Source organism: Miniopterus natalensis, chromosome 5, assembly GCF_054644295.1.
Source record: "Miniopterus natalensis isolate mMinNat1 chromosome 5, mMinNat1.hap1, whole genome shotgun sequence".
Lineage (NCBI taxonomy): Eukaryota > Metazoa > Chordata > Mammalia > Chiroptera > Miniopteridae > Miniopterus > Miniopterus natalensis.
Window position 1 is genome coordinate 18,685,059 of NC_142085.1, and position 20,997 is coordinate 18,706,055.

General features: G+C 43.4%; 1 protein-coding gene across 1 annotated transcript in view; it reads right to left on the reverse strand.

Annotated features, from left to right (window-relative positions):
* Positions 1-204: 204 nt before the first annotated feature.
* Positions 205-20,997, reverse strand: part of ADGRF5 (adhesion G protein-coupled receptor F5) — a 70,358-nt gene continuing 49,565 nt past the window's right edge. Inside the window, exons 11-22 of the mRNA XM_087817437.1 lie at positions 18,900-19,070; positions 16,975-17,094; positions 16,614-16,823; positions 14,153-14,365; positions 12,323-12,481; positions 10,041-10,249; positions 7,920-8,099; positions 4,775-6,166; positions 3,440-3,481; positions 3,280-3,339; positions 2,583-2,667; positions 205-716 (exon numbers count right to left, since the gene is read on the reverse strand). Coding sequence (XP_087673563.1) covers positions 637-716; positions 2,583-2,667; positions 3,280-3,339; positions 3,440-3,481; positions 4,775-6,166; positions 7,920-8,099; positions 10,041-10,249; positions 12,323-12,481; positions 14,153-14,365; positions 16,614-16,823; positions 16,975-17,094; positions 18,900-19,070 — 2,921 coding nt within the window. The 3' untranslated portion in view covers positions 205-636. The remainder of the gene's footprint in view (positions 717-2,582; positions 2,668-3,279; positions 3,340-3,439; positions 3,482-4,774; positions 6,167-7,919; positions 8,100-10,040; positions 10,250-12,322; positions 12,482-14,152; positions 14,366-16,613; positions 16,824-16,974; positions 17,095-18,899; positions 19,071-20,997) is intronic.

Here is a 20,997-nt window from a genome sequence, read left to right on the forward strand (position 1 = left end):
CTTTCTTTCAGTTTTCATTTTTGAGCCACTTTTTAATTCTCAGTGTTGCATTGCCTGAATAATCGTATTGGATCATGAACACGGAAATCTTAAAATGTGGCCCTTAATGTTATTTCTCTCCCCTTCCTTCCTTCCTTCCTTCCTTCCTTCCTTCCTTCCTTCCTTCCTTCCTTCCTTCCTTCCTTCCTTCCTTCCTTCCTTCCTCCCTTCCCTCCCTCCTTCCTTCCTTCCTTCCGTCCTTGAATTCACTGGAGTATTTCCTAGGTACTAGCCTTTTACTTATTATTTTAATCAAAGCTTATCTTGTGCCCAACATGTGAAAAGTGAAAATGTCTCTTTGAAATTCTATTTTACAATATAGACAGAGAAGTTGGGCTTTGGGAAACTTGAGTTTCACTTAAATACTATACACATTTGGTATCACACAAAGGGTGGGGGTGGGCAGCAGACTAAATGGAACAATTACTTTTAGTCTGTCGTTACAAAAGAAAGGCTCTTCCTTAATGAGAAAGTCTCTTTGGCATCTGCTCCCAGAAGCCTGTGGAGGAAATATTTTACCCAGGGCTTTGAAAGGATCTCTTTTACAGAGCACATCCACTGTTCCCCGAGAGTCACATGGGTTGGACTTTCCTGTTCTTAGTTGAGCAATGAATAAGCACTGGATGTGTTTTCCATGGATGAGCTGGTTGTTTCCGGGGTGGAAACATTGTAGGTTCCTGAAAAACAGAACAGCAGCTTAGCCTAAAAGACTAGCCTGTGTGATCACTGGGGTGTGAACCTCTAGTCCAAGAGCCAGCTAGCTCGGCATGCTTGGAATCAAACCCACGCCCACCCTCCTCCCGAGACCCAGAAGTGCCAGACGTGCACGGCAGCCGATAACACAAGCACTAACTACTTCCCGTCCCATCAGCAGCCAGATTTCTACAAAGGACAGAGAGATCTCAACACGGGCAGCCCTCCACATGCCACCACATGCAAGGGCCTGGGGACATCCATACGAGGGAAACTCCCTGGTCCCCTTGGGCTGGGGTGACTACGGGAAGCTCTTGAGAACGGCCTAGAAACTGCTGAAGGTGAACGGGGGAAAGAGAGAGAGGGGAAAACGAGAGAAAACTACAGGGGAAGAAAAGGTAGGGCCAGAAAAGAGGAGAAGTCAGGGGATGCCGACAAAAGTGCTGAGAGCTGGTGCAGCAGGGAGGGCACCCGGAGCTACCACACAGGCTGTGTGAGCAGGAAGCCACGGACTGAGCGCGGGGGGGTAGGGAACACGAATGGAGTAAGGGAAGGGACACAGTGGCCACCCTACCATCAGATTGGTGAACTGCCACTGCTAACAAGGTTTCCATCATTGCCTGGGGGGCCCTTTGGGGCTGCTGACAACATAAACCAAAGGTACAGTGATTATGGACCCCTCAATGAGGCCAACATGGAGCTGTCAACACGGAGCTGCATTAATGACCCCAAAAGCTATCAAGTGGCAATGACTGGGCATCCCAATCCCTGGGACCTGGGGAACAGAGCCCCCAACTTCAACTTTTATCTGAGTGATTCAGAAACAATGAACACCTCTTCTTGACCTCACATAATGGGTAGAATCATTTCATAGAGTTTTCGCTTTAACGCAAATGGTAAACCCATTCCAGTGACAATGATGGTGAATTGCAATAATTCTAACACAACCCGAAGATCTCATTATTTCTCATCAGGTACAATCCATGACTTTCAAGTTCAAAAGTCAACATCCTCCAGTTCCCTGTGTAATGCCTCAAACCGGAACCCAAAACACCAAGCCCTCTGGAGTCCTAACAGCAAAGAGGCATTTTTAAAAGCCTTGGCCCGGAATATGGACACATTTCTAGATTCCACATTTGTGAGATCTGCTTGGTTTCAAGAAACTGAAAGGAACTGGGTTGCTTATTTTTGTGGAGACCACAGTGGCATGGGACAGGGTTTCAACTTGCCAGAACAGCTGAGACTCATTGCCCAAAGCCATTAATATTATCTATTTTGTACCTATTTTGTACAGTTAAAAGTCGACATTTTAACTGCATGTTTCTGGTTCAATAGCTGGTGTGGGTGGTCCTTCATATATGTATATGTAATATTATAAACGTCACCGTGTAAAACAAGCACACTCCAAACAGAGAAAAGAAACCCGGAGCATGGGCTCCTATAATATGCTTTTCTAAACATATTCTTTGCTGCACCACAACCCAGAAACATGGCCTACCTGGTCATATTTCACGTGGAGAAGAGAGCTCTGTGTTTGACTTTGCCAGCACTCTACAGTTCCCATTTTTAAGGCTGATACCGTTTTGACAGACAGCTCTCTGCAGACTTTTCTAGATTCTCCAAATCTTATTTTTCATAAGTTATTAGTTGCCCACTGAAGATAGCTGCCCTCTGTACCAGCCTCCCATTGGTTTGGGAAAATATAAGCAAGTTCCTGTATTTAACCTCTGCCCCCAGTGAGACCACTGGAAATGCCATGAAGTGGGGACTGGGAAAGTAAGGGTTCGAGACTCCCCATTAGGGCAATTTGTTTGGGTTAACCCAGGGAATATCTAGGGGTCATTACATACCTGTTTTACCAAACAAATTGTTAAATCTTCTTGATATCGGAGAACTCATAGAAAATACAGGTGTCGATGAAGCTAAGGATGTTGACTGGGAAAGAGAAAAAAAAAAGACAAAATTAAGTGCAAATGAGTTAGACCAAGGCCGTGCTTTCTCTCTAGTAGGGTTCATTTGCTGCCCTCTAGTGGTCCCTGCCTGAGCATCTCTCAACCCACTTGGTGAGAGCCTGGAGAAGCATGAATTTCCACTTCAAACAAGTCAAGCGGGAGCACCTTGGAACACCGGCATCTCATCATCAGTATTAGGAAAGTTACTTTCAAATACATTTTTTTACTGTTATAGAGTTTAGTATCTTCTGACATGTGAAAACAGTGAAATATATTTGAATGCAATTGTTCTTTTCCAAAACGAACTACAGAAAATTCTATTCGTTATTTCTCAAACTGTGTTCTTTACTGCCTTGAGTTTCATCAGACTCTCCTGGTTTATTTCTCGTTGAAATTTGATTTTAATCTCCCGTTGACATTATCTGTGCTATTTGACCCCTGTTTAAAGATGTGGAAACAGCAGCTTAATGATAGTTCCGAAGCTGTGTTTAATAGGTCAAATCAGGTGAGAAGCAAAAACATTGGGATAATCTATTCCAAAACTGGCCGTGGAGAGAGAGCATTTTTCAAGAGTCTCTGCAAAGGAAAGAGTTACCTTTGAGTGCTGTGAAGACCATCTTGACAGTGAAAATTTTTTCAGCAAAGCTTCCTGTACCTGCATTGTTACCAAAAAAAAAAAAAAAAAGCCATCATAAATGCAACATGCCATGAGCATTTCAGAATTTTCCAGGAGCAGGTGACTGTCACATTCTTACCTTCTGATCCCAGAGGCACCCAAAGAGTAAAATGAATAATCCCTGAAAAAAAGAATTGGGACAAAGTGCATTTTAATCATATTCTATTGTCCAGCAAAATGAAAAGTATTGTGAACCTGGCATTGAATTTGTACTACCTCTTCCCACACCTGTGTTTATGGAGTGAGTCCAGTAGATGATATTGTTAAAGGGATGCAGCAGGTCCACACCAAGGAACTTGAAGCATTTTATTTTATCAAGATATTTTCTATTTCTCTGTCCCACCCCACCCCCACCCCCAGTTGTGAAGGGGAGGTCCTGCCAGTTATGCTATGAGACATCCCTCTTATGCCTGCAGTGGCCTCACATAGTTGTGATGAGGGCCTGCCTGGGCCACGGGGTGGAACAATCAGTTCCTTCTAGTCAAGGCATATTATAAATGTCATTAGACATGAGTCCTATAATTTGGAGCCATGGGTCCAGTAGCAGAAATTAGAATTTTCATGGTCTTGTGAGCATCCAGGTGGCGACGTCTCCACTTCACTCCTAGACCCCCAGTCTCCTTACCAGCTCACAAGGGCCCGTGTTTACTACCCACCCATTGGTTAAACCAGAATTAAGCATTCCCTTCCTTGTGCTCCGAAGGCTTGTTGTCGGTACCTCAGCCGAAGCTTTTCTAATAAATCGGCTTGTATTATAATGAGTTATACGCTACAGGAGAGCAAAGAGGGTGTCTTTCCTATTTTCGTATAATAGAGCAGAATGGCCACCTTACACAGGACATTCATTTTTTCATTCTTTAGAAAATGCTTCCAGAAAGCATACTACGTACATGGTAAATAGCATTCATGTCATTCATCAAATGGTTATTGAGTACCTACTTTGTGCCAAGGTCATTTTTAGGCACTAGGGAGACAGTGATAAGACAGATGCTGTCCCTGATCTCTCAAAAGCAGAGCTAATTTAATGCCTGTGGAAATGAACTGGAGACATTACTTGGTTTAACAGAGGATTTTTTCATTTAGGAGCTAATAGGTGGCCTCAGGATAATGTTGGGTAAATAGCAAAATCCAGTGTAGGGAAGGGACTTTCCTCCTACTTGTATTACCAGGGCAATTAGAAGGGAGTCGCATGTGCAACTAAATTCTAATGCAAGTGATAAGAGGTATGAGGTTCCCTGGGAACAGAGGAATGTGTCCTTTCTACCTCACTGAGTTCTCGTGATGACTGCTCTTTAGGGCTAAGTCCTCCTCTGAACTAAAATCCTTCCCCATTCCCATTCCTGTTTGTGTTTCTGTCATTAATTTGTTCCACCTGCATAGATACTTCCTGCAAGACTGGCACTATAGAACTTACCTGGAAGGCATTCAGGAGGGTAAATACAATATGGAACACGGCATTGCTCCCCTGGAACACAGTGGCAAGACCAAAACCCCAGGTGAGCCCCAAGAGTGGCGTGAGGACCCCGATGCTCTTGGTGATCTGAAACAGGCTGTTCTTCTCTTGCTTGTTGGGCTTGTCTCCAATGGAAGGTCTCAGGATCTTGGTGATGACCACAACTGTGATGGTCACGTTCACCACCACGATGATCAGTGCTGGGATGACGAAGGCCAGCAGGGCCTTGGTATCCTCCCAGTTGAGCCAACAGGCATTCTTCCTCGTGTAGACTTCCTGGGGCTGGGTCGCCCCCACCGTGATGACTGAGATGACAAGAGGGCAGCCGTAGCCAAGAGAAAATGCAATAGCCTTCTGAATGGACTTGCTTGCATCATGCAGGATGAAAACCAGGCGGTAGAAGAGCATGAGGCCCAGAGTCAGCATCCAGAAAAAGACACTGAGGTAGAAGAAGTGGATGAAGAAGGTAGCGGCCACACAGGCTGTCTCATTGAGCACATAGTGATGGTCCCGGATGGTGGAGGCCACAATGAACCAGATGTCAGCAACCAGAAGGGAGGCCGCAATGTTCACGATGCAGATGTGACGCATATAGGAAGTCCGATTCTTGGTCACTGACTTCCACACCACAGCTTCCACAACTAGACAGGCTGCTAAGCTCAGGATGGAAAAGCACAACCCGATGTAGGAAATGATATCCAGCAGTATTTTCAGGAGAGAATCAGGGTCTGGGGAGTCAGGGGACATGAGGATGGAGAATGATGTTAGGTGGTCACAGCTGCAGATGACACGGTCCCCATCGACTTTCGTATAGCACCCGCTGCTATCCCAGCCCCCAGTGTGGTTGGCGAGGCTGAAGTTCCAGAAGACACATTGTGGTTTCCCACCTAAGGAGTTGTTGTTCTTAAAAGTCACTGAAATCCTGAATGGCATGGTTATTTTGTGGCTGACAGTGATTGTCATCACCAAGCTGTCTGCAAAATTCTTCCCCTGGGCATCTTGGGCCAGGACGGTTTTGAGAGTTGGGAAAGCCACGGTGACAATGGATGAATCTGGCTGCAGGTTCTCCAGATGGCACTCGTCAATAGCCACATTGCCCCAGAGGTCAGAGTCTGAGAAAACAAACGTCTGATTGTAGGATTTTGGGGAACCCGATTTTATTACCATGCTCCTCATCTGCACATTAGTGTTGGAGATGGACAAAATGGGGCCGTCTTGTGATCGTAATGCTCTGGAAAATCTTTCCACTGAATCCAGTAGCTGAGAGCTGTGATTGGTCTGTTGCTGTTGTAACACCTTCCACGTACTCAGGATGGGCTTGTTGAGGATGACGTTGACAGTAGAGAGTATGTTCTGTAATTGACATGACATGGGATCAAACCAACCGAATTCTTTCAATCATAAAAGAGAAAAAATAAATCACCCTGGAAACTGGTTGGGTGGGTACAGGTAAGAGGAGAAGTGAAGAGTAAAAGGAGGCATCACAGGCTGTAGGGATCTGGGACCTACCTTGTTATGGCAGCGAGTTAGCAGAGGATGGGTTGGTCCCCAACACAGGGAGATTTCATTGAATATTTAGCAATCGTCAGAGTGAGAACTACCCTCAACCACTCACTAAGGCCAATCCAGCAGGCTGGCAGGAATCTTCATTAATACTTTTATTTTATCTTTAATCTCAAGCTTATAAAGGCTTTCCGGTGGCTGGTATTTCCCCCACAAGGCAGTCATGGAAGACCCTCTCAAATGCTGAACATCAAATGAGCAATGCTGTTGTTGTTAAAAGCATCTTTCTTTTTTGCTAAACATTTTTATTCTCTCATAAACTTGGGCTAGTCATTTTTCCATTTGTGCCATCTCTCGATATAATTTCTCTACCCTTTTTTGCCTTATTTTATTCTCTGAAACTATGAGCCCTGTAGTTAGGTGAATGATGGCCCCCAAAATGACATGTTCTATACACAGACTCTGTGAATGTGACCTTATTTGGAGAAAGGGTCTTTGTAGATGTAATTCAGACAAGGATCTTGAGAGGAAATCATCCTGGGTTACCTAGCTGAGCCTTAAATCCAAGAACAAGTATCCTTATAAGAGATGGGAAAGGCGAAGATAAATGGCTCAGAGAAGGCCTTGAGAAGACAATGTGGGACATTGGAATGAGACAGCCACAGGCCAAAGAATGCCTAGGGATACTAGAATCTAGAAGAGGCAAGGAAAGATTCTCCCCTGGAGCCTTTGGGGGGAACGTGGCCCTGCGGACACCTTGAGTTTGGATTTTTAGCCTTGAGAACTGTGGAAGAATAAATTTCTGTCATTGTAAGCCACCCAGTTTGTGGCCATTTGTTATAGTTGTCACCTGGTTGGGTTTGGCCAATGGGAACATTGGCAGGGGATGGGATGATGGGGGAAGAAAAAAGTCAGAACATATTTTCCTAAGACCCACCATACCCCACTCCCACATCCACATTCTCTAAGCACATCTTTGGCAATAGCTATGTCCCTTCAAGACTATAGTTCCTATTGAGTGATCCCTCTTCCACGGGTTCAGCTCTCACTCAGCTGTGGGTACACTGTTTCTTCTCCTTTCACCTTTAGTCCCAAGGGTAGTAATGGCTCCTAAATGCTGCTGGTCTCTGAATGCCTTACCACTCTTTTTTTTTTTTTTTAAATCCTGGCTTTATGTCTTTAAACATCCTTTCATTAAAGTCTCTTCATCAGCATTCTTGTGGGTGAATTCTCTTTCCTCCCAGAGCCTTGACTGCTTCAAAGTCCATGTTTAGTGCTAGACCACTGAGAACCCTACTCTGAAAACCTTTAATTCCTACTTTTCCTGGAAAGAAGATAAGAATTCATTCTACATTAATGAAGAAACTAAAGCAGAGATTCATGAAAGAAACCTTAAGTTCCCAAAATGAGTATTAGAAACACTCCCTGATATCCTAAAAGCTGTAGGTGGCAAAGCATGTTATGTGACTCTCCCATCTAGGGCATTGCTCTGGATATGAGAGAGAAAAAGCTACAATGGGGAAGTGTTATCTTTCTTGACCACAAGTCCTGAGAGGTGAAAAGATAAGACCCCCAAACTCCTGCAAGTCTTAAACAAACTCACCTTCATCATTTCTGAAGTCACTTGGATTGGAACTGTTGAGAGCAGATCAAGGATGCTAATAATGGCCCCCAGGTTCCCAGGAGATGAACTGACTTCATGGGCCACCTTGTCTGTACTGATAGAAAGATCCTTCAGGTATGCAGGCAGCTTCTTGTCCTGAGAGGGGCTCCTGCTCAAAGCCTAGTAACAGAAAAGCCAACACAAACAAAAAACTTGTCAATCAGTTTCATCCTCAAATCCTGCTGATCCATCCATAGCAAAATCTCTCCTTTCTGTAGTTTCCTTTTTAATCCTTTCCTGTACGTATATCCCATAAAATGACTTACTTTTCTCTTAAACTGCATGGGCCCTTCAGAATGGAATGTTACATAAGATCTTACACATGGAAGAACAGAAAAACGTATACCAATCTGATGACTAATTGGAAAAATAAAGTAGGTGTGATTACTAGAGAGCTAGATTAAAGTTGAGCAAAACTGATACTTGGATGACCTGCAAGGAAACACATTGGCTACTCTTTCCTTTTTATTATCATTTACTGTTGGTCATTAGGGTTACTGTCTATCCCAATTTTCCTGGGACAGTTCTGGCATGTATCTGCTGTCCCATGTAATTATTAGCAGTGCCCTCTTTTATTTTCAAAAAGTGTCCTGGTTTCGATGATAAATGATATTGTCATCTTATCTATAATGATCACATTTGTGTTTTCTAACTATCTAATTCATACTTAAAATTAAAGAATGAACTCAAGTTCCATCTTCTCTATGAAGAACTTTGATGAGTGTTCCAACCCAAGGGAATTTATTCCTCTGAATGCATAGTATTCATCTTATTTAGTATACTTCACATCTGTGATATATCTACCAACGTCATCTTGTGTTCTAATTTCAATGTCTCCAATTAAAGTATAAGCTTCTTAACATGTGAACAATGTGTTATATTTCTTTCTATTCTTCTTATATCCCATAATACCTAATATAGTACAAGTCATCTAACTTGGCACATAGGTTTTCAACAGTATATGTTGAATGGATAAATCAGGTGAAGTCTGATAGGCCAGCATGCCTCTTTTCCATTGAAAATACATCTAGGTATGTAGAATTAGGACTATGGCCCAACATTGAGTTCAAATTATAATTTCTATCTTTCTCAATTAGGATAATTTATATCCCCAATGTTTTATCCATCATGGTCCAACTCAGATGCCAAGTTTTTCAAGCAGAACTTCCTGACTATCCTAGCCAAAATTAATGTGTATTTAATATCTATATTCCCTATCAAATCAGATTTGGCTTCTTTATCCTAATAGCATCTATAATAATGTTTTGCACATAGTAGGGATTTTTAATGAATTTGGTATAAGATAAGAGGAGAGACAGAAGATAAACAGATAAAACATAAATCAATATCACCTCTTTTCCTCAATTCTTCCTCCAAGGGTAAGAGGATTTGGAACCACGTCCAAAGATGTCACCATCTGCTATAACCCCTCTAGTCGCCTCACCAGTATTTATTTATTGTAACTCATGGACTTTTAGGAGTCTCTAACTTTCAATGACTTAAGTATGAGGTGACATTTATCTATTTTGATGGAAAGAAAGGTATTTTCCTTACCACATGGCAGTAACCTCTACTCTAGGTAAGAGAGGTAGGCTAGTCCCTTCTTCTGTAACTATCAGTTACCTCTAAAGATGGAGGAAATCCTTAGAGGTAAAAAAGTCCAACTTTTTTTTTCCACTGACGAACCTTATTTTTTTTTATGTTGCTCCTCTTTCTGAAAAGATTAGAGCTATTTGCTTAATATAAAAATTATTCAAAGGAGAGCAGGTAGAGAGGATAATACTACCTGCCCCTTGCAGGTAACGGATACAAGGTGCTGAGAAGACAGGATAAAGGTTTATAGCTGATTTTAGAGCAAAACGCATATTTTGTCACCTCCAAATTTGTATTTAAGCAAATTTTTAAGCACTTCTAGGGTTGTACCTTTTGGAAATCAAGAAATAAAAGTAGTTTTGAGAGCAACACAAACCAGCCCAAGGCCCACTTTCCTAAGTGCTGGGACACATGATAAGCTAGACAGATGACCCCCCAAGAGCTCAGAGTCAAAGATTTAGGGATCACCTTGGCCAGCTGGAGCAGACTGTTTATTGGGGCGGAGATGCAGTCTCTTCTCGTCACCTCCCATTGGGAGCCCACACATTTGTAAGTCATGATTCCGCCGACGGGACTTGCAGGGCTGCCGGGCAGGTGCAAGAACCGGCAGAGCTTCGGGATCACTTTCCCGGGCTCCCCAACACCTATTATGGGATCTTGACATGTGATGTTCTCTCCTGCATTGGAAACATGGAAATAAAAGGGACAAGTGAAAGGAGGAGACAAGATAGTGGAAATGGTGTCTGGCCCAGGTAGAATTTTGGTGTTTGAATTCATCTTACCCTTTACTTTCAGTGACCTTTTGGAGGTAGCCAATTTCTCTATTTTGCTGTGGTTTTCCAGAGCCTCTTAGTGCTGTCCACACACAGCTGACTTTAATCTGCACTTGCTTTTCCTAACATAATTTATTTCCCACCTCCAATCCCCAGAATCTTCTCTCTGCTGCCTGGAATATCTAAGCCATGGAAAGTAATGAGAACTTAATATGTGCTCACCCAAATAAGAGATATCCAGGTTTCCAGGAGTCTTGGGGACATAATGCCTTCATTCAAGGGATTCTCAACTCTGGCATATTAGAATCACCTGGGGAGCTTGGAAAAATGCCAAAGTCCAGGCTCACTCCAACCCAAGTAAATCAGGACCTCTCAGGCCCGAATTCAGGCATCGGCAGTTTTTTAAAGCTTCCCCAGTGATTCCACTGTGCAACCAAGGTTGGGAAGCACACCCTTAATCCAAAGATATAGTTAGTAATAGGAAATATTCCAGGAACCATGGCTTGAATACTCTAGGCCAGGGGTGGGGAACATCCGAACTGCGGGCCATATATGGCTCTCAAAATCATTTGGTCTGGCCCTGCCAAGGCAACCGCAGGCAGTACTCAAAATGCAATAAATCTGGGAGCTTTTATCATAGCTAATTTTTAAGTTGATAATTTTGTATGGCCCGCAAATGATGGTATAAATATCCAAATGACCCTTGGCAGAAAAAATGTTCCCCGCCCTTGCTCTAGGCAATATTTGTAAGAATTTGTTCCTTCTGGTTTCCCTTAAGAGTGGCTCTGCTTCACTTCTCCTCAAGGCCATACTTGAATGGGAAAATGACATTCATTGCAGAAGCATTCATCTCCAGGGGACCCTGATTCTCTAATGAGCAGATCCCTCTCTCAACAATTTTTAAATTTATCATTAATGGAGTTCTCAGCCATTGTATAAAACCCTGAAATACGTAATGTAAGTAATGTCCTACCAGAGAAAGGAAGGAATATCAGACTGGGTAGGAAGAAAGAGAAAAAGAACCAAGATAGGTGAAATAAAGCATGATGATGCTTGGGCTAAGATGGGGGATAGTGAAGGGACTTTGGCTGCCCCTGGAGGAGGTGCACTTAGAAGGGCCAGGGGACCGGTGACTCACTCTGCATTGCTTCCTGCTTTGGTTCCAGGGCTCAGTTACCAACACGTGTGAGAATAACCACAAATCACTCATTGAACTCAAATAAGCTTGGTCCTAGAGCCATGGATCCTTCTCATGCCAGGGGTCCGATTACAGAGATTTCTGGGGAAGGGGACTGCTTGTGACGGAAGCCCAGGACCATCATTCATCCACTTGTTCTTCTGTTACCACTGAGGAGAGCTCTACCATGAAATGGTTCCACAAATCATGGCCTTTTACATTGAAAATATTAAGCGGGGGGATATTGGCTCAGTGATGACAGAAGATGGGAAAGACAGTTAGCTATTCTTAGCTATTTTCCAGATTGATTCTTTTCATTAGCCCTGTCTCAGGGAGACAGTACTAGTGGGGACACCTCTCCTTTGCTAAAACCTCAAAGGGGTCTTAGCTCCACACAGACTCGGCCCACCCTTATCTGCCCAGTGCAGTGCGTGGCCTCCCAGACTCAGCAGAAATATGACTTCATCTGCAAGACTTTCTTGATCACTTCCTCCCCTCCCCACCTATCTAGCACCAGCAGAGTTAAACCAGGCAGCCTCTTCTGGCTACCCACAAAGCTTCTAGTGTAGCACTTACCCCATGACATGTGATAACATTCGTGGTCACATCTATCTCTCCCCTAGTTCGGGGCCAGGGGAGAAACATGGCTTATTTCTTTTCAAATCCCCCACGCTTAGCCTAAAGCATGCTGCATGAAGGTGCTTAATGTATATTATAGAATGGGTGAATGAGGGAATGAAAGAATAAATAAACTCCTGACCATGGTTACAGCATTTTAAAATAATTGAAAATGCTCTCACCAGGCACCAGGTTCAGCTTCATAGACGGACTCCGAACTGAGCTGTTGGCGGCATTGGTGAAATGGCAGAACACGTCAACATGTTTTGGGCACCAGGAGGTTATTGAGCTCGCCATGAAATTGAATTTGTAGCACACTTGCTTTCCATTAACTTCTTTTTCTAAGGCAGGATGATTGAAAGAATTAAGTCACAACATGAGTATCCGAAGCACACATTTTGTTAAAATGATCCTCTATGGATACACTGGTCCAAACTTTTCCCAGGGATGTGACACATTCACTTTTAATGTGGTTTTAAAAATGCCTCCAGCCTAGAAGTAAGCCCACATTTGCATGCATGCTAACCCAAACCTCACCACTCATGACTCCTAATTTGTGCCCACAGTTATGGAATTTCCAAACGCCTTTCAGAATGCCCTCTGCCTCTCTAAACCCCATCACGTCCTGTGCATTTACCCTGTCCTGCCTTCACCATGTTGGTTGAAGGTCACCCTTTTATGTGTCTGCCTCCTCCACTAGACCATGAGGTCTTGGAGAGAAGGTACCTGGTCTTATTTGTCTTTCTGTCTCCTAGTATCTAACATATCAAAAGCACTGATGTATGCATGCAGAACACAGAACATTGATATGTTTGAATGTTTCAATGTCCAGATTGATTCTAGATTGATATCCTGCAACCTTCTCTAAACTTTCCAGACTTTCTGGGCCCCTACTATTCTGAACTTCTGGCGCTCTTTGGATCTGTATTGCTCATTTGGGTATTTAATGTTATATGCATTGTCTTTTATGATATGAGCCCTTCTACATATTAATATTTGTGCCCTAGTTCCCTTTTCTCCTTTACATTGCCTACTTTGGTGTTTTGCATTGAATAGGTCTTCAAGAATGGTTCTTGAAAGGATGAATGAGCATGTAAATTGCTCATAATTGTGTCTGTGTTTTGACATTTGAGGGCATGAGCTCATATTTGGTTGACCTTCACCTGTTGGGATCCTGGGGGATCTGTAGTGACAGCGCATTCTACAGAGAGGATTTGAATTTTTTTTTCTACCAACTGCCATAGGGTGCTATCAATGGGCCACGTTACTCCTCAGTTTTGAGTTCCTGGACCACATAGGTGGTATAAATTCAAACCCCAAACCTGAGTGAGGGCAGGACAGTTATAATTCTCAGGGAAAATTTTTGCACACCCAGAGACAAAGACAAGCTCTTAACCCTGGCAGGTGAATTTTGCTTTTCTAGTCTTTTTGTTAATGAGCATCTCACCTTAATGAGGGTCCTGACATTGTGCTGGTGTGTGGAGCCTTAGTTACTGCATAGGGAGCAAGACCTTTTCTTCCATGGCCTTCAGAGCCTTAAAACCCAAGGTTCTGGGTCTCTTATATTGGCAGATACCCTCCAAGAAGCCCCAGCATTAGCTAGAACATTATCTTTAGTATTCTTCTCCTCTATGTTTAGTTATTTCTCTTACTTTTTTGCATGCTCAGCTGTGCATTTAAGAGGGTTTTTGTGGTACTTTTATACTATGTTGATTCATAGCTTGGAGGGAGGGCCTATCAGAATCTCTATTCAGCTATGCTGAGAAAGTGGAAGACCTGTGAGGGTATCTTAATACTGTCTTCAACAGCTCCCACCAAAAACGGACTCACCACCCCTAGATTCTCAAGATTTTGCCACAAGCCAAATAAAGCAAAATAGAAGGTAAGGGTGGCTTTGGGGATTCACTATGATTCTGTCTCTAAAGCAATCCCTATGTCTACTTTAAGAGTAAATTTTAGACTCCACATGTAGGAAATACTCTGTCCTAATGACTCAGCAGTTGGCATCTTACCAGCAGGAAAGGATCGGGAATCCACTTGGAAAGTTACTCGGTAGTCTTCGCCCTCCTCGATGCAGCACTTGAAGTGATGGGAACCTGTGCACGGAACTGAAGCCTCCAAGGGATCAACCATGATGTTCTGCTCTAAAGGCAGCGGGTGAATAATGACATCTTTGGTGGCAATGCTGTACGAATTCCTATATCTAAATACACAGTGATAGGTTCCTGGGTGGAAGGAAGCAAAAATGAGATGGGATTAAATCATCACTCCAAAAAGGCATTTGCTGGGAAGGTTAAGAAGAGGCTTAGTTGTCCCTGTCAGGCTTGGACGGTGGCTAATAAAATGCTTGAAAGACTCCCCACCCAGGTGCTCTGTGTATTTGAAGGACTAACCAAGGGCCACCTAAAATATTCACCTACTTTCAAATAAAATTAAGTGGCTTATCCGAAGCCTTACAGTTGTTAGGGTGGACTCAGGTTTCAAAACAGGTTTCCAATACCTGCTCTAAGGCTCTTTCATTAAGCAGGGAATGAATGGGAATTTCGGTGTGTGCTGGGATGGGTTGTTCTTTGAAGGGAGTTGTCACCCAGGTGGAACACTGTGATGTTGTGACACCCCCTCTTTCCATCTCTAAGTGAGTAGGCTCCTCAGTTTCCAGGACCTTATGGCACTTCCAAGGAGTAAGGAGAGAGGGAGGGGTTGAGAGAGGGAAAGAGGGAGAAAGGGAGAGAGAGAATTCTTGGGAGAACTGGACCTGTAGACTCTGGAATTAAATGTCCGATGTCTCACTCTTATCTAGGACAGTCTAAAGAGGCTGGCTGACCTTGCTGGAGTAAGGGAAAGGCAGCAAGAATAGTCTGCATGCCCAGTGCTTGGTGAGGAGAGTGGATTGTGGACAGTACTTGGGTTGAGTTTTTTGAAAGGACCTTTTCCTAGTGAATATTATGTCAGGGCCTATCAGAGGATGAGCCACCACTGGAGCACCTGCCTTGGGGACAGTACAGGAGGGTGAGAAGTGTTCCTACAATTTAGTAAGACCCTGTGATTGTTTTTACATTTCTTCCCTCTGCCCCAACCCTGGAGGAGCCAGATTAGCAACTAGTCGGAGAGACATCAAGTAGAACAAAAACAGAGAAGAGACTCCTTTCAATTCTGTTGAGGGGGAAGGGAAATTTAAATTCAATATAAAATGAAACTGTAGTTGATTTAGATGAGACTAAGTTTTTTTAATACTGGAGTATGAGAATGTTTAATAGATGTAGTGACTGGAAAAGCTATGGCTCCTCCTCCCAGTAGAAGGAAAGAGCAGTTTGGACAGAGTTAGGTGTGAGTTTGGGATGGGAGAAAAATACTCTCATTTTCTGATTTTATACAACCAAGTCCAGCCAAGCAATAACCAGTTATTTCCATAATGTTGCCTAGTCCTCACAGGAAAAAATGAAGAAGACTTGGGACTCACAGAAATTGGACTGATTAACCTAACAGTTAACGAAAGACATCAGAGTGAGGTGGTTCAAAGTTGGCCACTAGAGCCAGACAGTCTCAGTTTCAACCTGGTGTTGCCATTTACAAGATGCATAATCTCGGGCAACTTACTTAACCTCACTGAGATTCAGCTTCCCCATCTGCAAAATGGGAATAATAATAGTATTAGCCTCTCAGTGAACTATTTTAAATGAATTAACACACTTTTAAAACTCAGCAATGTCTATCATATAGTATGGGCTCCATAAATGTCAACTATTATTACAGCAGTTCTATCAATTTCTCTCTTTCCCCCCCCAAAGATTTGCATTTCTTTCCAACATGAATAATGTATAGAAATAGCCCAGCCGGGCGTGGCTCAGCAGTTGAGCGTCGACCTAGGATCCAGGAGATTGGGGTTCGATTCCCAGTCAGGGCACATGCCCGGGTTGTGGGCTGCAGCCGATCAATGACTCTCTCATCATTGATGTTTCTAGCTCTCTCCCTCTCTTTTCCTCTCTCTGAAATCAATAAAGATACATTTTTTTTAAAAAAAGAAAGAAATAGGAAATAACAATGCTTCTTCCTTTGAAACCACCCCTAAGTTTGCAACTAAAGGCATATAAATCCTTTACCTAGATATTTTGATACTGTGATTGGGTGGAACACTCCTAAGAGCCTGATAAAAAGTACCTTTAATAAAAATCCTCTTAACTTCATAGCAAGAGCACAAGCTCTGGAATGAGAGACTAGTTCCAGTCCTACTCTACAACTTAAGATGTAGAAGCTTAGGTGTATTTATTATCTTCTCTGAGCCTCAGTTTCCACATCTGTAAAATGGGTACAATGACATCTTCCCCGAAAGAGCTGTTTCATGAAATGTGATGACATATTTAATATAAAGTGGCTGTCACAGACATGGCCCAGGACAGGCCCTCCGTGGATGGGAACTACTGTAGGTGTTTCCAGGGCTCCGGGCAGGGGAGCGGGTACTGGCCTTTCACTCACCGTTCCACTCCCTTGTCGAGGTCTTCACCGTCAGCACTGACTCCGCTCCATCAGGATACCTCCTCGTGGTGTAAAACCTTTCATATATTTTAATTCCAGCAGAAGTTTTCCAATACACCTCATCATAGTTACTCACATCACTGATGCACTTTATAGAAAAGTTTTGTCCCTCAGAAACAGAAATTGGGTCCGAGGTTATTGTTAGGTTGGCTAAAAGAATGCAAACAAAACAGACAAAAGAAAACCGACAACAAGGTACAATGTTTAGTCTTTCTGGTGCCATCGACACATGAGTGAAATTTAAGACAGAGACAGAAAGTGTGGACAGTCCTGACTACGTGTGTCAACGCGGGACTGGTACCTTGCTGCTCCTGGGCTTTACTTGTGTTTAGGCTGATCCTGGTGGTGCTCTGAACTGTACTCATTTCCATCACATGCCTGAGGAGCTCGTGCACTTCCCCTTTGTGGCTGGATTTATCTCCTGATGGTCGGCAGGGCGAAAGGTTGCAAACTTAGGGATGTCGAATTGACCCAAGCACCCCTCCAACCTCTTCAGCGACACCTCAAGGGACACTAAACAGCTCAGTTCTTAGAACAACCTCATTCTCTAGTCTTTTAAAATACTTTTAAAAATTAAACCACATTGTATTTTAATTTCTTTCTTTCTCTGTGTCTTCTCCATTAAAATGTGAGCCCTGCAAGAGCAGGACTGTCTCCTCTGTGTCTTTGCATCCCCAGCACTTAGCCCCTGGGTCTAGCTCCCAGTCAGTGCTTGCTAAGCTGGAGTGATTTCTGGAGCTACATTTTAAGGAGGGAAATCAGAGCATTTATTGCCTAAAGAATTACACCCGGATTGTCTCAGGTGAACGGGGCCATGTAGGCACCCTAACTATAAGTCTCTCTACATTTACTTCTTTTGAGAATGTCCTCATAGGATCATGAGGATTTATTCACTGAGAATGTTAACAAGAACCTTTACAGCTATTAAAACTTATATGAATGTCCCACTAGTTTTGCCTCTGGCTCTTGGGGCATGTCCTTTACACAGGTGACATTTCCAAATGCCATTCACTCTGTCTTCCATAAGTGACCAAGTTCTTGCCTGGAGTCCACTGAGGCTGCCTGCTCTTCCAGTCAGTGTAAAATCTTTAGTCACAATCAGAAAAAAGTCAAGGGTTTCCATAGTGCCTTTTAGGAGCTGGGATTCAAGTGTGCAGATACAGCCCCAAAGTCACACAAGCATGGGTTAAAGTGGCCCTCGCATTGCCCTTGCTAGCTGTAGGCACCTTGGGATGGCTGTCCGAGGTTCAGTGGGTTCAGTGAGAAAAAAAGGAAATGGCTTCCTGGACGCATGAATCCTCTCCTCTGGGTTCTCAGATGACCTCCAAACTACCAGTGGTTTTCAGCAAAAGCTGAACACATCCCTAAGACAACCAAAGCCCCCTAAGGACACAAGTCCCATTGTGAAAACTTGCTGTGTACAGCTGGGCTCACTACAGACAACGGCAAATTGCTCAAAAGACCCATGAACCTAATTTTGCTCCTTATAAAAATGTCAGGTCATGATCATAGAAAATGTGAACGAGATCAACAAGTACATTATATTAGTCCTTTCTCCAAATTGTTCAGAATTTATCTAAATAGTTCCTTTTTGTAAAATGGATAGAAAAACAAATTTGACTGCCCTATTTTTGCAGCTAAGGCTGAAGCTATAATGCTTTATGGTATGAGGAGAGGAAATGCTATTTTTAAGGGGCCTAAGTAAGCTGAATTAATTGAAAGGTTAAAAAACATTTGTCACAACTGTAAAATAACCACAAAGTATCAGGTTGTTCAGCTTTCTGCAGCTTTCTGCAGCTTTCTTCCTAGAATAGGTGAGATGGGAGAGGAGGGATGACAGGGGGAAGGGGACAGCGGCGGGAATGAGCCAGGCTACTGTAATTCAAGGGAAGGAGATTGAAATTATGGGAGGGAAAGTTAGGGACATTATTCTCATTACAAACTCAAGACTAAATGGACTAATCTCAGTGTGAAACTACTTCCAGCCCATATTCTGCACCTTCCCTGCAGCCAGGTGCCTGCCCCTACCCTTCCCTATTTTAAAGATTTCTCAGGAATTGAAATGACAGAGAGGGAAATCCTCTCCTGTTTCCCATTTTGTGACTCACCCCCAACCCCACTCCCATCACCAGGGGAGGCCCTGCTTTATGGCTCATGGATATTCCCAGTTGATTGGCAGCCCTGGGTTTGAGGTGCAAGGTTGAAAATTCTAGGAAGAGTCCTTACCCATAGACGTGAATGTCACTTCTATGTTCTTACTACCTCGAGCTCCGTGGGCGCTGATGAACTCACACGTGTAGACGACTGTCCTTCCAGCCGACCCACTGGGACACTGACTTCCGTCGGCCTTGAGGGTGTACCGGCTGCAGCTGGAATCTGAGTCTGTGTCAGAGTTTCCTGCAATGACATAAGCAGTTCTTTGGCTGCCACAGTTGACTGACTCTCTGAGTTAGTAGCAGAGAGGCCAAGTCGGTGAGAAAGAGTTATTAATTAAATTCGATTTCTTTTCTTTGAATGGAGAGGTGGTGGGAGAGTCTAGTGGTTAGGTCTGCAGACCCAGGACCTGGGTGGCCTGGCTACAGATCCCAAACTCAGCCAATGACTGGCAGGGCATTGTGGAGAAAGTCACTAAACTGCTCTGTGCCTCGGTTTTTCCAGGTGTAAAATGAGGAGAAATAATAATAGCCACAGCCCAGGATTGTCATCAGGTAAAAGGAGTTAATATATTAAAAAACATTTAGACCAGTGCCTGGCTGGGGTCTGCGCCATGAGTGGTGGTCATTAAAATGTGAAAAATAAACAGAAGCGTGGTCTTCGGACATGATTTCCACCTGATAGAAAAAATTGTCAGACTATTTAGACTATTATTGTTATTGAAAGAAAGAAACAAGACTGAACATCTTCCATTCATCTCATTTGAGGAATGTTTCCATAACTTTCTCCCTCTTACTAGTCTCTATGTTTTGTTGGAAGAGTCAACTTCATGCTTTCTCGGGTTACCAGCTGTTTCCCCTTCAAAATAGCTGCTCTTCAAAACCTTGCTTTTCATTCCCAGATGCCGTGCCCTCCAAGCCATCTTCACTTCTTGCCCATGGCTCTATAACACCCTCCTGGTGAATGTTTTCTGCTCCAGTTCCTCCCTCCTCTAACATTGCCTACTGCCATGAACTAAAGCATCCTTCAAACACTGTTAATCTCCCCAAAATTATAGAAGAATAATAAACCTTTTGATTAGCTCCAACATAAATGCATCCTTTTCAGCCTTGGCTGGATATGCAGTGATATTTGAAGTATTTTGATTGATCTGTAACCAGCTTTTCTCCCCAATCCCCAACATGGTTGTTCAAAACACAAAATTGATTTCCATCTTCACCCGCCTGCTTAAATTACCTCCTACCTCATAGGCACACGTGTCCCTACCTACCTGTATGGCTCACCCCTCCACTTATTTTTTGCAAACTCACTATTTCCAATTCCCCAGGCCCTCGTCCATCCATTATCTTTCCCCTCCTTTGTGTCTTTAATCTTTTGTTGGGCTTCTCCATGCTAACCACCAGGTATACTTGTCTTCCTTTCCTAAAATAATCATCCTAATCTGGAACCTTCTCTGGCCATCAGTGCATTTTCTTCCTCTCTTCGTACCACAGTGCTTTAGTCTTTGACTCCAACTTTTTATCAAACCACTGTAATTTACCTTCTTTCCCCTATATGCCACTTAAAGTGTTGCTTTAAGGCCAATTGTGATTTCCTCCTTCCCAGATCCAGTGGTTTCTTCCCACGCTAGCTGGACTGCAGCATCTCATTCTGCTGACCACCCTGTCTGTGACATGGCTATTCAATTCCACAGGGCTCTTCTGTTTCTCTTCTGTCTTCATCCCTTCTTCTGGGTCTCTTTCCCAGGCTCCTTTGCCCTCCATTCCCTTCCTAAATATTGGCGTTCCCCGGGACATTGGCCTTACCCCAAACACTCTGATGTTGACCCGTATCTTTTTCTCTCCTCTCACTGGGCAATGTCATCTATACCATGGCTCCTATTATATCTTGTATTCGGACAACTCTCCACTCTAGCTCTAAAAGAAACGCTCTTGCTCTGGCCAGTGTGGCTCAGTTGGTTGGGTGTCATCCTGTGCACCGAAGGGTTGTTGGTTTGATTCCTGGTCAGGGCACATGTCTGGGTTGTAGGTTTGATCCCCAGTTGGGGGTGGGCAAGAGGCAGCCAATAGATGTTTCTGCTCTCACATTGATGTTTCTCTCTCTCTCTTACCCTCTCCCTTCCTTTTTCTCTAAAAATCAATTTTTTAAAAAATCTTTAAAAAAAAGAGAA